This window comes from Sphaeramia orbicularis, chromosome 24, assembly GCF_902148855.1.
Source record: "Sphaeramia orbicularis chromosome 24, fSphaOr1.1, whole genome shotgun sequence".
Lineage (NCBI taxonomy): Eukaryota > Metazoa > Chordata > Actinopteri > Kurtiformes > Apogonidae > Sphaeramia > Sphaeramia orbicularis.
In genome coordinates this window covers 37779247-37794602 of record NC_043979.1, presented here as the reverse complement: position 1 = coordinate 37794602, position 15356 = coordinate 37779247, and the positions used below count along the sequence as shown (strand labels likewise).

At 36.6% G+C, this 15356-nt stretch overlaps 1 protein-coding gene across 6 annotated transcripts in view; it reads right to left on the bottom strand.

Moving 5' to 3' along the window:
• The window catches only part of utrn (utrophin), a 397580-nt gene that overhangs the window by 40396 nt on the left and 341828 nt on the right, over positions 1 to 15356 (bottom strand). For 4 of the 6 annotated variants that reach the window (XM_030127978.1, XM_030127981.1, XM_030127977.1 and 1 more), the window contains 3 exons: positions 10788 to 10826; positions 10144 to 10209; positions 3779 to 3844 (listed from right to left, as the gene is read on the bottom strand). In XM_030127978.1, the coding sequence (XP_029983838.1) occupies positions 3779 to 3844; positions 10144 to 10209; positions 10788 to 10826 (171 nt within the window). The remainder of the gene's footprint in view (positions 1 to 3778; positions 3845 to 10143; positions 10210 to 10787; positions 10827 to 15356) is intronic. The other 2 variants (XM_030127979.1, XM_030127982.1) reach the window with 2 other exon arrangements.

Sequence of the window (15356 nt, the reverse complement as noted above, 5' to 3'; positions counted from 1 at the left end):
AAGGGAATTAACACTATAAAACCAAACATATCACATTTGAAACATGAGTTTTGAAGCCCTCTACATGATCAGTGTGGTGTTTTTTTTCTTGAAAAACCTGATGAATATAATTAGATATAAGCAATACACAGATAATCCACCAGGGGGGAGGAATTTGCTCACCAGAGACCTTTTCAGTAGTCGCTTTTCCATTGGACATATACGCAAAATTTTACCGATATTTACTAAATGTCAAAAAAACAGAAGTGTGCAATGTCGGTTCTTTCATTAAATCACAAATGTGATATTTTGTTTATTTATTATCATGAGATGAAGTGAGAAGTCATCCCATAAACATGGCGACGAATGTAAATATGTTTTGAATCTAGAATGACCGTTACCTCTCTATCCTGTACTAAATTAAAAAATGATTGGGTTGGCGAGAATGTCATTTTTTTCCATTAGGCAAATTTTTATGTGCAAGTTATATTCGCACAATTTGAGGGTCAATGGAAAAGCGACTAGTGTCTTCCAAAGACTAGACACAAATCTTCCTTTTTTCTTATTATCATTATTGTTATCTTCACTGCAGTTTTCTAGATTTCTATAATATACATTAATTGACTTTTGTTTTTGGGGTGGTAAGGCCAAGGACTTGAGCTCAGGGCACTGGGACTTTATGGGTTTAAAAAAAAAAAAAAAATCCTCCATGCTGTCTCTGTATCTCCAACATTTTCCTGCACAAATCCATTCCAGACGTTGCTAATTTTCAAATTTACGATGACGATGATGTGCGATCTGGGAAATCTACAAGAGTCTTATCAGGGTGATGAGACAAAATGAAAAGCAACTCACTCCAAAAGACACAAAAACAACACTGACAAGTGTGTGGTTGTGTGTGTGTTTCTGTTTTAACACGCTCGAACTCAGAGGACGTTTGAAACCTCAAGAGCTCATTCCCCTGATTAGGATCTCTCAGTTGGAAAAAGTCACTAATACGTCCTTCAGCTAGAATGGCCTGCAGTCGACACACACTCGACGACTACACACACGCACACAAACACACAAACGGGAACTTCAGCACCTGTTCTCATCTGCTTTTCCCTTTTTGTCCTCGTCTCTTTTGATCAAAGATAACCGGCTGCTGTTACAGATCCTGAAAACGATCACTCTGGTGTCTTATTGTTGACACTCTCATCCATTACATTTCGTCTCCAGTCCTGTCCGCCCTGTCAAACAAAACCACAACTCTTTGTCCTTTTCAACTCATTCCACTCATCTGCTGCTCTAACGGAGCCGAAAGAAGACACACTGGTGTTGCTGTGGTTGGTATGACTGAACAAGGAACAAATATGAACAAGAAACATGCAAACTGATCTTCTTTTCTTCATCTAAGGTTGGAATAATTTTGTTTTCAGACACATTCCTCTTTCTACACATCAGCAATCACCTTTGACTAAGTGTATTGATCACGTACTGATCCCAGTTACACTTTACTTATCAAGAATTAGTCGCATTAAATGTTGGCTACAGAAGGAACCACCCACAATGGGCCTTTTCATTTCAATTATAGAAAACAGAATGATGGAATGCATGATTTTCAGACTGCGGCTCCAGGAGCAGCTGGGAAAAAGGCACTGGAGAAAATGGACCATCTCTACAAACGGTGACAGTACTAACAAGTGTTCAGAGAACGCAAACCTCCGCCAAGCACGCCGAATAATGTGCATGTGTGGATCGACGATTTCTTTTTAAATTACACAGTTTCAAGGTTGTTCCATACAGGAGAAAAAGTTGAAGCTTGGTACCAGTCATGTGTATGTCAAATTATATTAACCCTTTCATGCACAGTGGTCACTCCAGTGGACAGTTCTTCTCCAGCTGTTCTCTTGTATATTCAGGGTTTTGGTTGTTTTAGTTCCATATCAGCCAACACAATGGACACTTATGCACCATCCCATAATACACTGACATTCAGACCATTACCGTAACTTTGCTGTTCTTGATAAACCTGATCTGCAGTGACATGTTTTAGTGTAAATCAATTGCTAATTTTTATTAGACTGTAATTCACAGGTATATTTTTTTTTTTAACTTTTTTTTTTTTTTTGCATACTATCTCCATGCAGTGAATAATAACTGGTATTAGAGTATGTTCAAATGTGAGAAAACATCTAATTAGCAGCATTAAAAATGTTTTTATTGCATAGTTTTCCATATAATTTTCTGATATTAGATTTTAAATACATGTTTCTTTGCTTCAAAAATTAAATACATGGTGTCCAGCCGAGTGGAAATTTTTGTAACATTTTTTTTTTTTTAAATCGATTGCTTTATTTTTTTGTTTTTTTTGTGTCTAAAGAGGAAGAAAAACACTGCAGAAAAATATCTTGACTAAATTTCACATAATTAGTGCATGAAAGGGTTAAATTCCAATCAATATTTGTTGAGTTACAATGAAAAATGTGTGGTAAATGGGATTTTCAATGTTAAATTGAAATGTCCACAGACTCCACATTCCACAGTGGATGTGGACAATTTTGTGCCAGATACAAGATATTGTTATAAGCTAGGGGTGGACGCAAATGGAGGCTAATCGGAGTCGTTTTGAATTTTTTATGAATTTTCGAAAATTGCTCAATGATGAGAGATAGGAAAATTGTTGATTTTGTGACCTTGCTGTGACCTTGAACTTTGGCCTACTTGGCCCAAAATTTAATGGGTTCGTCCCAGGGCCTAGGTCTATCTGTGGGTACAATCTGGTAAAGATGGTTGAAATAGTTTTCCCGTAAAGTTGCTAACAAACAAACAAACAAACAAATAAACACACAAACAAACAAACAAACACACAAAGCAAAGTGATCACCATACCTCCAGGCAGAGGTAATTAAAAACAACTGATCTTGTATGCATGTTCATGTTATAACTGTCATCCCCAGACCTCGCTGTCTTGTTCTTGTTTTGCAAAATTAAAATGTTTACAAACAAAACGTGTCAAAAAAAAAAAAAAAAAACAACAACAACTACTAATTGCATTGTCACAATAGCTTCATGAAAAGAGGTTAAAAAAATATTTTATTGCCAATTTATGGGCGAAGTGTATTTCCTGAAGCTCTATAAAGAAACATACACACAGATGTTTGTTACAGTGCAATAAACTGCACAGCTGTAAATAGTATTTATAGCATTTTTTGATTTGTCTTTATTTTTGATTTGGCTCCTTTTCGCTCTTGTGTGCTTTGTTTGTACTTCACGATTGTTGCTGTGAATTTGGAATCTCCCCTTGTGGGACTAATAAAGGACTACCATACCTTATCTTATTTTTTATTTTTTTTTTACCTTATTTTCCTTATTTTACTACAAACACGATTAAACATAAATAACACAAACAGCAGGATCAGGGAGTTGCAACTTACATAGGAAAAATAATAAAAAATGAGTACAGAAATAAATATGCATTCTCACACAGTGTAAATGTGTATATAAGTTACACCTAATTGAGCAGGTTTAAGCAGGTAGCATTTTTCAAAGTTACTGAGCTAAGAAGAGGGTCTACTTTTTCCAATGTCCTCCTTCTACATTCTTTTTGTAGCCTCAGATTATCAGTGATCTGTTCCATCTGATGTACCTGATTCAAAATATTTATAAGTGTCCACAATAGGGCCATGTTTTTGAAGCCAGCACCATGTAAGAACTTTCATCTCATCTTATCCTATTACAACTGCAGAATGTAGAGAAGTATTGGATGTGTGGTTGTGTAGTTGCGTTGTGTTGTCGGAGTTGTACAAATGTGACTTACATGCTTCCTGTGGCTGAGCTGCTGTCTGTGGGCAGAGATCCGTTGGAGCGTTCCATCTGGGCCAACCTGAAGAAGAAACTACCATTAGTGACGTAAAATTCAAATACCAGTATGGAAGCACTTTTAAAGCCTGTTTATGTTTAGAAAATGGATGAGAACGAATGAGGGTTTCAATGCAACACCAATACTTTAATGAACTTACACTGTAAAAGTCTAAATCTTACCTAAGTGTATTTTTGTCATTTGTAGTTAAAATATCTCATCACACTTAAAATAAGACATTATCACATAAAGCGTAACTTTTCAGTGAGATATAAGAAGTTATTTTTAGACAATAGATCTTGAAAAACTTATTTCAAGAAATCTTACCAAGATAATTTTTTTTACTTAATTTAAGATTTTTTTTTTTGCTTAATTCAAGAATTTTTTGCTTAACTCAAGTTTTTTTTTTGCTTAATTCAAGATTTTTTTTTTTGCTTAATTCAAGAACTTTTTTTTGCTTAATTCAAGAATTTTTTGCTTAACTCAAGTTTTTTTTTTGCTTAATTACCTCTGCCAGGCGGTATTGTGATCACTTTGCTTTGTGTGTTTACGTGCATGCATGTTTGTTTGTTAGCAAGATAACTGAAAAAGTTATGGACGGATTTTCATGAAATTTTCAGGAAATGTTGATACTGGCACAAGGAAGAAATGATAACATTTTGGTGGTGATTGGGGTGGGGGGTGGGACAGATCTGTCTCGGCGGAGGTCTGCGCTCTCTGAGTGCTTTTCTTGTTCGAGATTTTTTTTTTACTTAATTCAAGAATTTTTTGCTTAATTCAAGATTTTTTTTTTTTGCTTAATTCAGTAATTTTTTGCTTAATTCAAGATTTTTTTTGCTTAATTCAAGATTTTTTTGTTTAATTCAAACAAAAAAAATCTGCCAATGGAGCAAGTGAAAAGTTACTCTTTAGGTGATTATGTCTTATTTTAAGTGTGATGAGATATTTTGACTAGAAATGAGAAAAATACACTTGGTAAGATTTTGATTTTTTCCAGTGTACATTTTCTCCTCCCAGCACATGCACAAATGTGTGTAAACACCCCATATTCCATATTCATTGTTCTAACTGGATGCAGATGCGCTATTTTGCATCTTTGAAAGACGCAACCCTTAGTGCGCACTGTTAGTAAATCAGTTTGTACATTTTTTTGTGTGTGCAATGAGTTTGCACATGTTTTTATACATGCGAATAAGGACATACATTTAACATATATCCTCAGTGTCCAGCCAGGGTGAAAGTGCAATATATATTTATCTCTAGCGTTTCTTGGTTGGTTGACATGCTTGTTTTTATTTTGTATATATATTTACACTTTTTTTTTTTCTTTTAAATTGTTTTGCACTACGCACCACAAGAGAGTTGTCTCTTTTAATTTCCTTGTACATATACTACAAACAAAAAGTTAAGGATGTTTTAAATTTTTGGGCTATTTTTTTCATTTGGGATTCTTGCATTTCTCGCTTTTTACTTTTTTGTGTGTAAATTGAAACATTTTTTAATGACCAGACATAGTTTTATTTACAAATGGCAAAAACGACAAAAAAGACCAAAAAAACCTCTGAAATATCCTTACGTTTTTATTTGTAGTGTATGTATAATGACAATAAAGGCATTCCGTTCTATTCTATTCTATTCTATTCTATTCTAAACCTTTAGTAGATCCAGCCCAGTATGTTCTATATGTTATAACGCACCCACAGCACATTTTGTGGTTGTAGCTTCAGAAAAACCGGCCATATTAATAGGACCGGTTCCCCAGATCAAAGCCTTCATTTACTCGTCTCCGTAATAGAGCAGCAGCTGGACATGAGTCACACACTAGTCTTGAGGATGGACAGCGAACAATAGTAGAATATAGGGGGAGAGAGGGAGCGAAGGAGTGTTAAATTAACAATTTTGTGGGTCATGTCTCTTAATTGGGAACATTTTCCCATGCAAATCCATAAGCTGCATTCTAATCAGCAGTATCGGTGTCTGCATGTGCATTTGGGCTAAAATGCTATTTCACAGAGCTCATGTCTGTGTCAGCGCTGATAAAACACTGCAGCCTGAGACACTGAGCAGAGGTTAATGGTGTGTGACCAATGGAAGGTTACAGGCCAGACAGAGCAGAGCTGCATCAGGAGTCTTTATGATTATAGCTCAGTGTGAAAGGACAAGACAGGGTTCTGTTTTGACACAAGTATCCCCCCCGCGGAACGATAAGCTCGGGACCGATCCCAGACTCGTCCGCGGCCTGAGAAGGGATTGGTGGAAGCGTTGTATTTGTGGATCTTTAATATTTAGACTTATCTTAAAATCAAACATGACAGAATTTCAATCTATGTGCGGAGGAACATTAGTCTGGTGATGTAAGTCACAGGTGTTAAACATGCAGCCCGGGGGCCAAATCCGGCTCGCCAAAGGGTCCAATCTGGCCCGTAGGATGAATTTGTGAAATGCAAAAATTACACTGAAGATATTAACAATCAATGGGGTAAAAATCATTTTAATTCAGGTTCCACATACAGAAAAATTACATCTCAATTGGGTCAGACCAGTAAAATATTATTATAATAACCTATAAATTATAAAAACTGCAGATTTTATCTTTGTTTTAGTGTAAAAAAAAATACAATTACATGAGAATGTTTATATCAACAAACTACCCTCTTACAAAAAATGTGAATAACCTGACCAAATATGAACAACCCGAAACGTCTTAAGAGAAGTAATTGCAATTTTTCCAATATTCTGCCTGTTACTAAATGTTTTGTGTATTTGTAATTGTAATGTAAGTTGTAATGCATATGTGTAAATGATAAAATGAGGCAGAATATTGTTAAAATTTCATTTAAGACATTTAAAGTTGTTCATCTTTGTTCATCAGATTTTTAAGGAAACGTTGTAAATGTAAACATTATCATAATGTAATTTTACTTTTTTCACTGGTATTATTGTACTGGTCCAGCCCACTTGAGATCATATTGGGGTGAATGTGGCCCCCTGAACTAAAATGAGTTTGACACCTCTGATGTAAGTTGTGATTAACGGCGGCTGGTGCGTCACTCCTCCAGGGCGTGTGTTGATGCGAACAGCGGGATCGCTTCGGAATAAGACGCTAAAAACAGCTATCGGGCCGATCTCCTGCTCCGCTACTCTGATCTCTGCAGGAAATCCATAATGTCGCCGGTCTAAACAGTGGGTGGCTGCATGTTTTCGACACAGTCACTGCAAATACTTGACAGACATTTGACATTTAATATATGTGTACACTGTGCGGAATTGGCAGATACAGCGCTCGAAAGTTTATTTTATACTCGATGTATATTCATCGACAGCAAACAAAATAAAAAAAGTATATCCTGTTAAAATATACTGACAGTTATTCTTATGCCGCAACAGCATTTTCCCCACTTGAGTCAGGGTTTATGAAATTACAAAACTGTGCATTTATTAAAAAGTTAAGACCCAAGTTTATGACACACTCAACATTTTGTATGGATCGCAGCCAGAGGAGAAGTCAGATGCTCTGACGCCAGTGGCGAATTTTTCTTCAGACACATGATTGACGTTGTAAGATTATTTTTAGCCCGTGCAGATTATGCTCTAATGGTTTGGCACAATACAGCATGTTCCCAAAATATGCAAATGGATGTCCATCAGTCCTGGATCTCTCCTTCACTGTGCTTCTCTTTTCCTAATGGGTTTTTGGAGTTTTTCCTAGCCGAGAAAGAGGGTCTAAGGATTAAGAATGCCCGTGACATTAATCCATTTCCTTCACTGACTGTTTATTTGACTGTTTATTTTCATATTTAACTAATTCTGTAAAGTCCTGCGAGGCGATCTTGTTGGGATATTGGGCTCTACAAATAAAACTGAATTCAATTGATTGGCAAATCATGTTTGTTTTGTAGCTAAAATCTAATATTTTTGTGTTTCATCATTTCGTGAAACTGCTAGTATGTGTAATTGAATCCGTGCTGGAGAAACTAAGGTTTTACAACACATAAATTAAAACATTTGAACTGCACTGATATGTCAGTACAGCTTTTCATTTGTTTATTGTTAATCTGTTTAGAGTAAATCACATATAGTCGCGGAAAAAATTATTAGACCATCAAAAGTTATCAAAATCAATGGTTATGCAATCATATACTAACTCCTGTGTGTATCATGTGACTAAAACAGACAGAAAAGAAAACATGGAATGCCTAAAAGCACTGTTTTTGTCAGTACAATGCCAAAGATACTGATATAAGAACTGAAGTGATTTTGGTTATTATCAAGAAAACCATGGAAAATGGATAGATATCAGCTCTGAAATTAAACTATTATGAGCTGTGTTTGTTATCATAATATTTGTCCAAATAAAAGTACCTTTAGTTGTACTAGGCATTAAAATGAACAAGAAACTGAAGAAAACAAGGGTGGTCTAATAACTTTTCTGCAACTGTACTTTGCGTACAGTATGATGTTCTATATAGGGCACTGCTAAAGAGATGCAGACTATTTTAGAGGAAGTGGAATTGCAATAATCATTTTTCATGCAGCGTGAACACAATTACAGTAAGATAATTTACTATGACTCATCTTGTTAAAACCTAAACATGTATTCAGATCAGGCATGATTACAGCCATGACGAGTTACATATTCATCAAGTTATAGTCTCACAGCTCTATAGAACGGGAATGCATATCATGGCTCTTGTGGCTGTCAGATTTAAGAACATCCAGGAGGATGACAGGTTGTGTGAATAATGCAAATTACAAGAAGCATGAGGAGTTCCCAGAATCCCATTTTCTTTTGCGTCATCATTAGTCTGACAACTGAAGAATATTTAATGAACTGTCTGGAATGTGAAAATGTTTTGGTCCATTGATGATGATAGAATAGATTGACTGTTAAATGTGTCTGCCTTTGTTTCGAAGGCATGGGAAACACATCAGGATGTTTTATTACCCCGCACGAAGGGGAAGCAAGAGGTATTGTTTTTGGTTCAGTTTGTTTGTTAACACTCTAGCAGCAAAACTATTTAGTTGAATTAATTTTCAATCTTTTTTTTCCCATTTACTTTCAAATGTCTGTAGCTGCAAAACTATTGGTTGTATTCATACCAAATTGGGTTTATAGATTGTCAGTGACCCATAATAAATGCAGTTATATCTTGGGAGAAGTAGGTCAAAGTTCAATTTTTATGAATTTTTAAAATCTTTTTTACCCCCATTTATTTATAATGGGAAAAAACTCATGCATGTAGCAGCAAAACTATTGGTTGAATTCATACCAAATTGGGTTTATAAATTACCAGTGACCCTGAATAGATGTGATTACTTTCTGGGGAAAGTAGGTCAAAATTAATTCTTTTTAAATGAATTTTTAAAATCTTTTTTTCCCATTTACTTATAATGGCCGAAATTTCAAATGTCTGTAGGTGCATAACTATTGGTTGAATTCATACCAAATTTGGATTATAGATTGCCAGTAATTCAGAATAGAGGTGAATACACTTTGGGAACAGTAGGTTAAAGTTAAGTTTTTTAATGAATTTTAAAATTTTTTCTTCTCCCATTGACTCATAATGGGCACAAATTCCCATCTGTAGCAGCAAAACTGTTGGTTGAAATTATACCAAATTGGGTTTATAGATTGCCAGTGATCCAGAATAGATGTAATTACATTTTGGAAAAAAGTAGGTCATAGTTTAAATTTTTTATGAATTTTTAAAATCTTTTTTCCTCTCCCATTTACTTATAATGGTCAAAATTTCACGTCTATAAAAATGTAAATTTTGTTACAATTTACTTCAGACTTGGCACATATATAGAGGCAACTGACACGCTGACATCAGCACATGCATAGATATGATGACATCAGCTGGATCGATGTCGAAAAATGCTACAATAGGTGCGAGGGGCAGGGTTTGTTGTGTTTGGAACCACTTGTTTGTGTAGTTTTTGTTGTAATTCATGCTGCGGAACTGGCTCGGCTTTGTTTAGTGATTAATGCTGTCTTTTCAGGGGGAATTTTGTATGCATGCAACAATAATAAGATCAAATCAATCAATCTGGTATTATTTTAATGTGAATTTAACTACGTTTAAAGCCTGGAAGGGTTTCCATTCATTGACTATGCAACTGAATTAATGTACAAAGCTAATTTGGCTGAGCATCATCATTTATACTAAATTTGCATCCTTTTAATAGTGTTGCCCTTTCAAAGTGGCATTCCTGTTCTGCGAAGAAGCTCATAAAGTGTTTGTTTAATAGGCAGCCTTTAAAAGCATCCTTCACGCAGCGTGTCCGGTGTGTGGCGTCTGACTGGAGGATGCGGTGCGTACCTGCTGGCATACTGCTCTATCCTGGAATGGGTGTCATCATGAGAGAGCTGAGGTGACTGGGACAGCCTGAAAATGAATGGGGTAATGGAGATGAATGAGATTCGGCACATTCCCACACAGCCTCATTAACACGGCGAGGTTCACGGGCGCATGCACACACTCGCTCACACAGGCGCACGCCGTAATGGCCCTTCATAACATCACCTAGAAAACAAATCTGATGATCCTAGAAAGAGAAATAGGAGAGCGGGGATGATCTACGGAACTGCCGGATGGTTTCTGACAGCCGCCGCTGGGATGAGCAACTGAACGCTAGGTGGATGCTTTAGAGAAGATGGTGAGGATGCAGCGGGTGAGGCAGGCAGGCAGGCAGGGCAACATGCAGGGCAGTAATGGCTCTGGTCTATTATGGGATGTGCTTTTAGATCACAAACAAAACAAAATCCGAGGCGTGACGTGTTAAAGTGAAGGTGCTTATTTCCAACACGATCCCAAGAAGTTTGAGGATAAAAACCAAAAAATGTGACATAAAGCTGAGGGGAGGGGGCTGAGGAAGGTGAGTGAGGAGAGAGGGGAGTAAAAGGGGGGGTGTGGCTTTAAAGGCATTCCAGTCTGGAGATGTTTCTGGTGGCGTAGATACTCACTCATACTGCTCCGGACACATGCTGATGAGGGTGACGGGACTGTAAGAGAATTGGAAGGGGGGGGAGGGGGGAAGGAGGGGGGGCAAAGGTACCACAAAACATTTTAAGGGTCATATAAACTCAGTGGGTCAGACAAAAACACAGCAGGAGGAGGAAATAGTGGAAGTCACAACAGCAAGACCGAGTGGTAAAGTCAGCGATATAACCCGCAGGTGCTTTTTTTAAATTCCCTGTGGCTTTATCATAAAACCAGCCTGTGACACAGAAAATTGTAGGTGGAGAATCAGTTCTGAATGTCAAATGGGTGTTTTGACCTGTCGGCACACCCAGTATATGTAATATATACAGCAGCTTTGTGTGTTTGTGTGAAAGCTGAAAAGTAAATAAGCTGAACATGTCATTTTTTCATTAAATTGGCCTTACAATTCCTCCTGCATACGAAATGAAATGACCCAAATTTTCTGCCATTTTCTCATTTATTTTCTGTGGGATTTACGGAAATAGAAACATATATGGAACCCCATTGAAATTAATCTCCATGTGAATCCATTATGTTATAATGGGAGCATGGGAACAGAGTCAGGAACCAGTAAACCAAGCTATTGGTTATTACAGTTTCTGGAAATAAGATGATTGACCAGAACACTGATGCTGATATACAGTGTTGGGAGTAATGTATTCCAAAAGGAATGCATTACAGTAACAGATTATTTTTTGCTGTAACACAGTAGCGTAAGGCATTACTAATCAATTTTCAGTAATACTTTACTCTGTACATGTTCAATAGCGCTTGCATTACAACACATTTGGCCCATAATTTAATTGCTCAAATGAAAACCAAACAAACAAAAAAAACAGCACTACATTATGATGATTTAATGTAAATGTAAATATTGTATAATATTGCACATAAATCTCCTTGTTACTTTTATATTTTTGTGTGAGAACACAATGAACAACTTCATATTTGTACGGCGTGAACAAAATGAACAACACGTCTCCTTACAAAACTTGGAGGGAAGGGACTTCTGAAATGCTTTCCAAAGATCCACATTTGTCTGTGACCACTGAAGCAAATCAAATGGGGTTTTCTGCAAGATGGAGGCTAGGCTTGTGCTAGCCTGTCGCCACATTGCCATTGGCGATGCATTTTCCTGGTTGGCGAAGTTGTTTTCAACCCGTGTAGCCACAGTGGCGAAGGAATTTTACCACTTCTGGCTGTGTGACATTCACAGTTAAGTGCAGCAGGTTCGCTGTGGAAGAGTAATGTCAGCAGTGTGGAGATTTTTCAAAATAAATGACGGTGATAAAAGTAACGCTGACTACAAGTAACGTTACAGACACAGACGGATACGGACGGAGCATTCTGTCCGTCCTCTGCGTACATTCCATCCGTTTTCCAGGTGCTGGCGGATGCGTACACAGATGGAGAATACCATCAGCGGTGTGGAGCGGTGCGGACCGCCACCAGCGGAAGTGAAAACAAAACTTCTGGCTCATTTCTCTGTTCTCTACCTGCTGAAGCTTCACTTTCAAACTTTACCAGCGAAAACACTGCAATATTAGTATCACAGTAGTGTTGTGTCCATGTTTGTTATTACTGACTTTCTTCTTCTCAAAAAACTTTACTCTTCTTTGTGGTATTTGTCCAGTATGATTAATTAAGAGCGGCGCCCCCTGGTGGATTAATTGAGAAACGCTCATTCCACTGGTAAATTTATTTTATATTGAATCTCATATTGAATCTCATATTGAATCTCACGAACATCAGTGGTCAGAATAATTGTATTTATAGGTCTATCATTTATTGTTTTGTTAAACATTAGATTAGAAATAAAAATAGTTTAGATGAAAATGTTGACTTAAGTTAATTTTTTTATGATGTTTTTGTATGAAACTGAAGCCAGATTGAACAGATTTTTAAGCTCAAAATGCACCAGAATGCAGGAAAAAGACTTCATTTTTCCCAAAATTTCCTGGGGGTGCTATGCTTGTCACTGCAGTCCGCTACACACCCCACTGCAGGGACCCAGACTGGCTGTGGCTTTTTGTGGCTACACTCATTTCTACTAATGTAGCCACAGTGGCTGTATCTTTCATTTTCCTAGCGCAAGCACAGGTAGGTACTAAGTTATTGTTTCATGCCCTGAAATTGCATTTTGATTCACTATTTTTAAAGCTGTCATTGCAGAAAGTCCGATTGTAATTTTTTTGGGACATGTGGTTTAAATGCTTCGGTCTGTCAGATGCAGAAGCAGAATCAAGCTCAGCAGAGTTGGGCGGTAATCAAACACTCTTAAGTCATCACTCGGTTTATGAATAGTATTAAAAAAAAATGATTAGAGCAGCTTGAAAGTTTCCGGTTGAATGTTGTTGTTTTTATTAGTGTTCTGCATAAAGACGAGTAAAAGAAATTAGCCTGGAAAACAACAAGGGGCTTATCTTATCTTTTAAAATGTATCGTTTCCATGAATTTCCGCGGTCAGAAGTGAAAACACAACTGTTGACATTTACATTTTTCGCTTTTGCCCTCACATTAAAGTGAGGAAATTCAAAAAGGAGATTCAGGGCGTGGTAGTTGTGTTTCTCACAGTGGGGCGGATGATGTGGTCCCACTTTGTAGCTGCGAGGAAAATTCAGAGTGCAGATTCAGATGGAAAAACAAAAGAGAGACAGCAACAAGGGGGAGGGGGGTTGGGGGGAGACCAAGGTCTACTGGATACTACTACTGAGAGCTGATGCTGCTGCATTTAGGATCCCTGCTGAGACTGATGCCAGAAGCAACAGTCAGCGTGAATTTTTTTTTTCTTTTTTTTTCTTTTTTTTTTTTTTACAATGGAAACATCTTGATTTGATAAACTGTAGCTTATTTTTTGCCACAATTTCTGATCCAGATACAGAGTAGTACGATGATGACGGTAGGGATTTAATGTACAGATGGGTTCACTTTGATAGAATAGAACAGAATAGAATAGAAAACAACAGAATGCAACAGAATAGAAAAGAACAGAATATAATAGAATACAACAGAATAGAAGAGAACAGAAAAGAATAGAATAGACCAGAACAGAACAGAATACAACAGAATAGAATGGAATAGAAAAGATTGGAATAGAACAGAACAGAATAGAATAGAACAGAATTCAACAGAATAGAGTAGAACAGAAAAGAATAGAATAGACCAGAACAGAATAGAATACAATAGAATAGAATGGAATAGAACAGAATGGAATAGAACAGAACAGATAGAATACAACAGAATAGAATAGAACAGAATAGAATAGAGTAGAACAGAACAGAATAGATAGAATAGAACAGAAGAGAATAGAACAGAATAGAATAGAGTAGAACAGAACAGAATAGAATAGAGTAGAACAGAACAGATATAATAGAACAGAACAGAATAGAATACAACAGAATAGAATGGAATAGAAAAGATTGGAATAGAACAGAACAGAATAGAATAGAACAGAATTCAACAGAATAGAGTAGAACAGAAAAGAATAGAATAGACCAGAACAGAATAGAATACAATAGAATAGAATGGAATAGAACAGAATGGAATAGAACAGAATGGAATAGAACAGAACAGATAGAATACAACAGAATAGAATAGAACAGAATAGAATAGAGTAGAACAGAACAGAATAGATAGAATACAACAGAATAGAATAGAATAGAATAGAACAGAATAGATATAATAGAACAGAACAGAATAGAATACAACAGAATAGAACAGAATAGAATAGAACAGAATACAACAGAATAGAATAGAATAGAAGAGAATACAACACAACAGAACAGAACAGAATAGAGTAGAACAGAACAGAATAGAACAGAACAGAATAGAACAGAACAGAGCAGAATAGAACAGAACAGAGCAGAATAATGTCTTTATTGTCATTGTAACAAGTCCTGTCCAGTCTGTACATCACACATTAAAGCAACATAAAAATACAAATAAAAGCAGCTAAAATTGATAGATTTAAAGATGTAAAAAAAAAACCAAAAACCTCGAAGGTGAAACAAGCTACCGTAAGAGAAACAGGAAATTGAAAGTGGACCAAAAGAGAACGGAGTGAAGGAGAAACTCTTGGGAAAAGTTGGGATCTGTCAACTGTAGTTGCTTGAGTGTGGAATGTATTTAAACGAGAAGGTCGGTCTGTCGGGTGGAAAACCGTTACAGACTGCAGATCAGAACACTGTGTTTACTTTCCACAGCAACGCTAAACGACGACTACACTGAGCCTAAAACTAAAAATGAATTCATAACAGTGACAATGAGTCAGTCATTGATGGCTGTTTTTATTCTATTGTACGGAATGTAAAAATGTAGAGAGAGGCCTTTATTCAATCTGTAGGTTTGCTCAAAATACTAAAAAAGCGGTGTTATTCATCACAACGACAACTCCTCCAGGGCTTTTTGATATATTGCCGAGGTGAATGAGTCCACACGCAATCAGACTCCAAATTCTAAACATGCCATCGCTGTGACATTTGAGCAAAGTTTAAACAAAAAAAAAAAAGAAAAAGGCCAATGTCTTGCCAGTAGGCTGAGTGTTTAGCTCA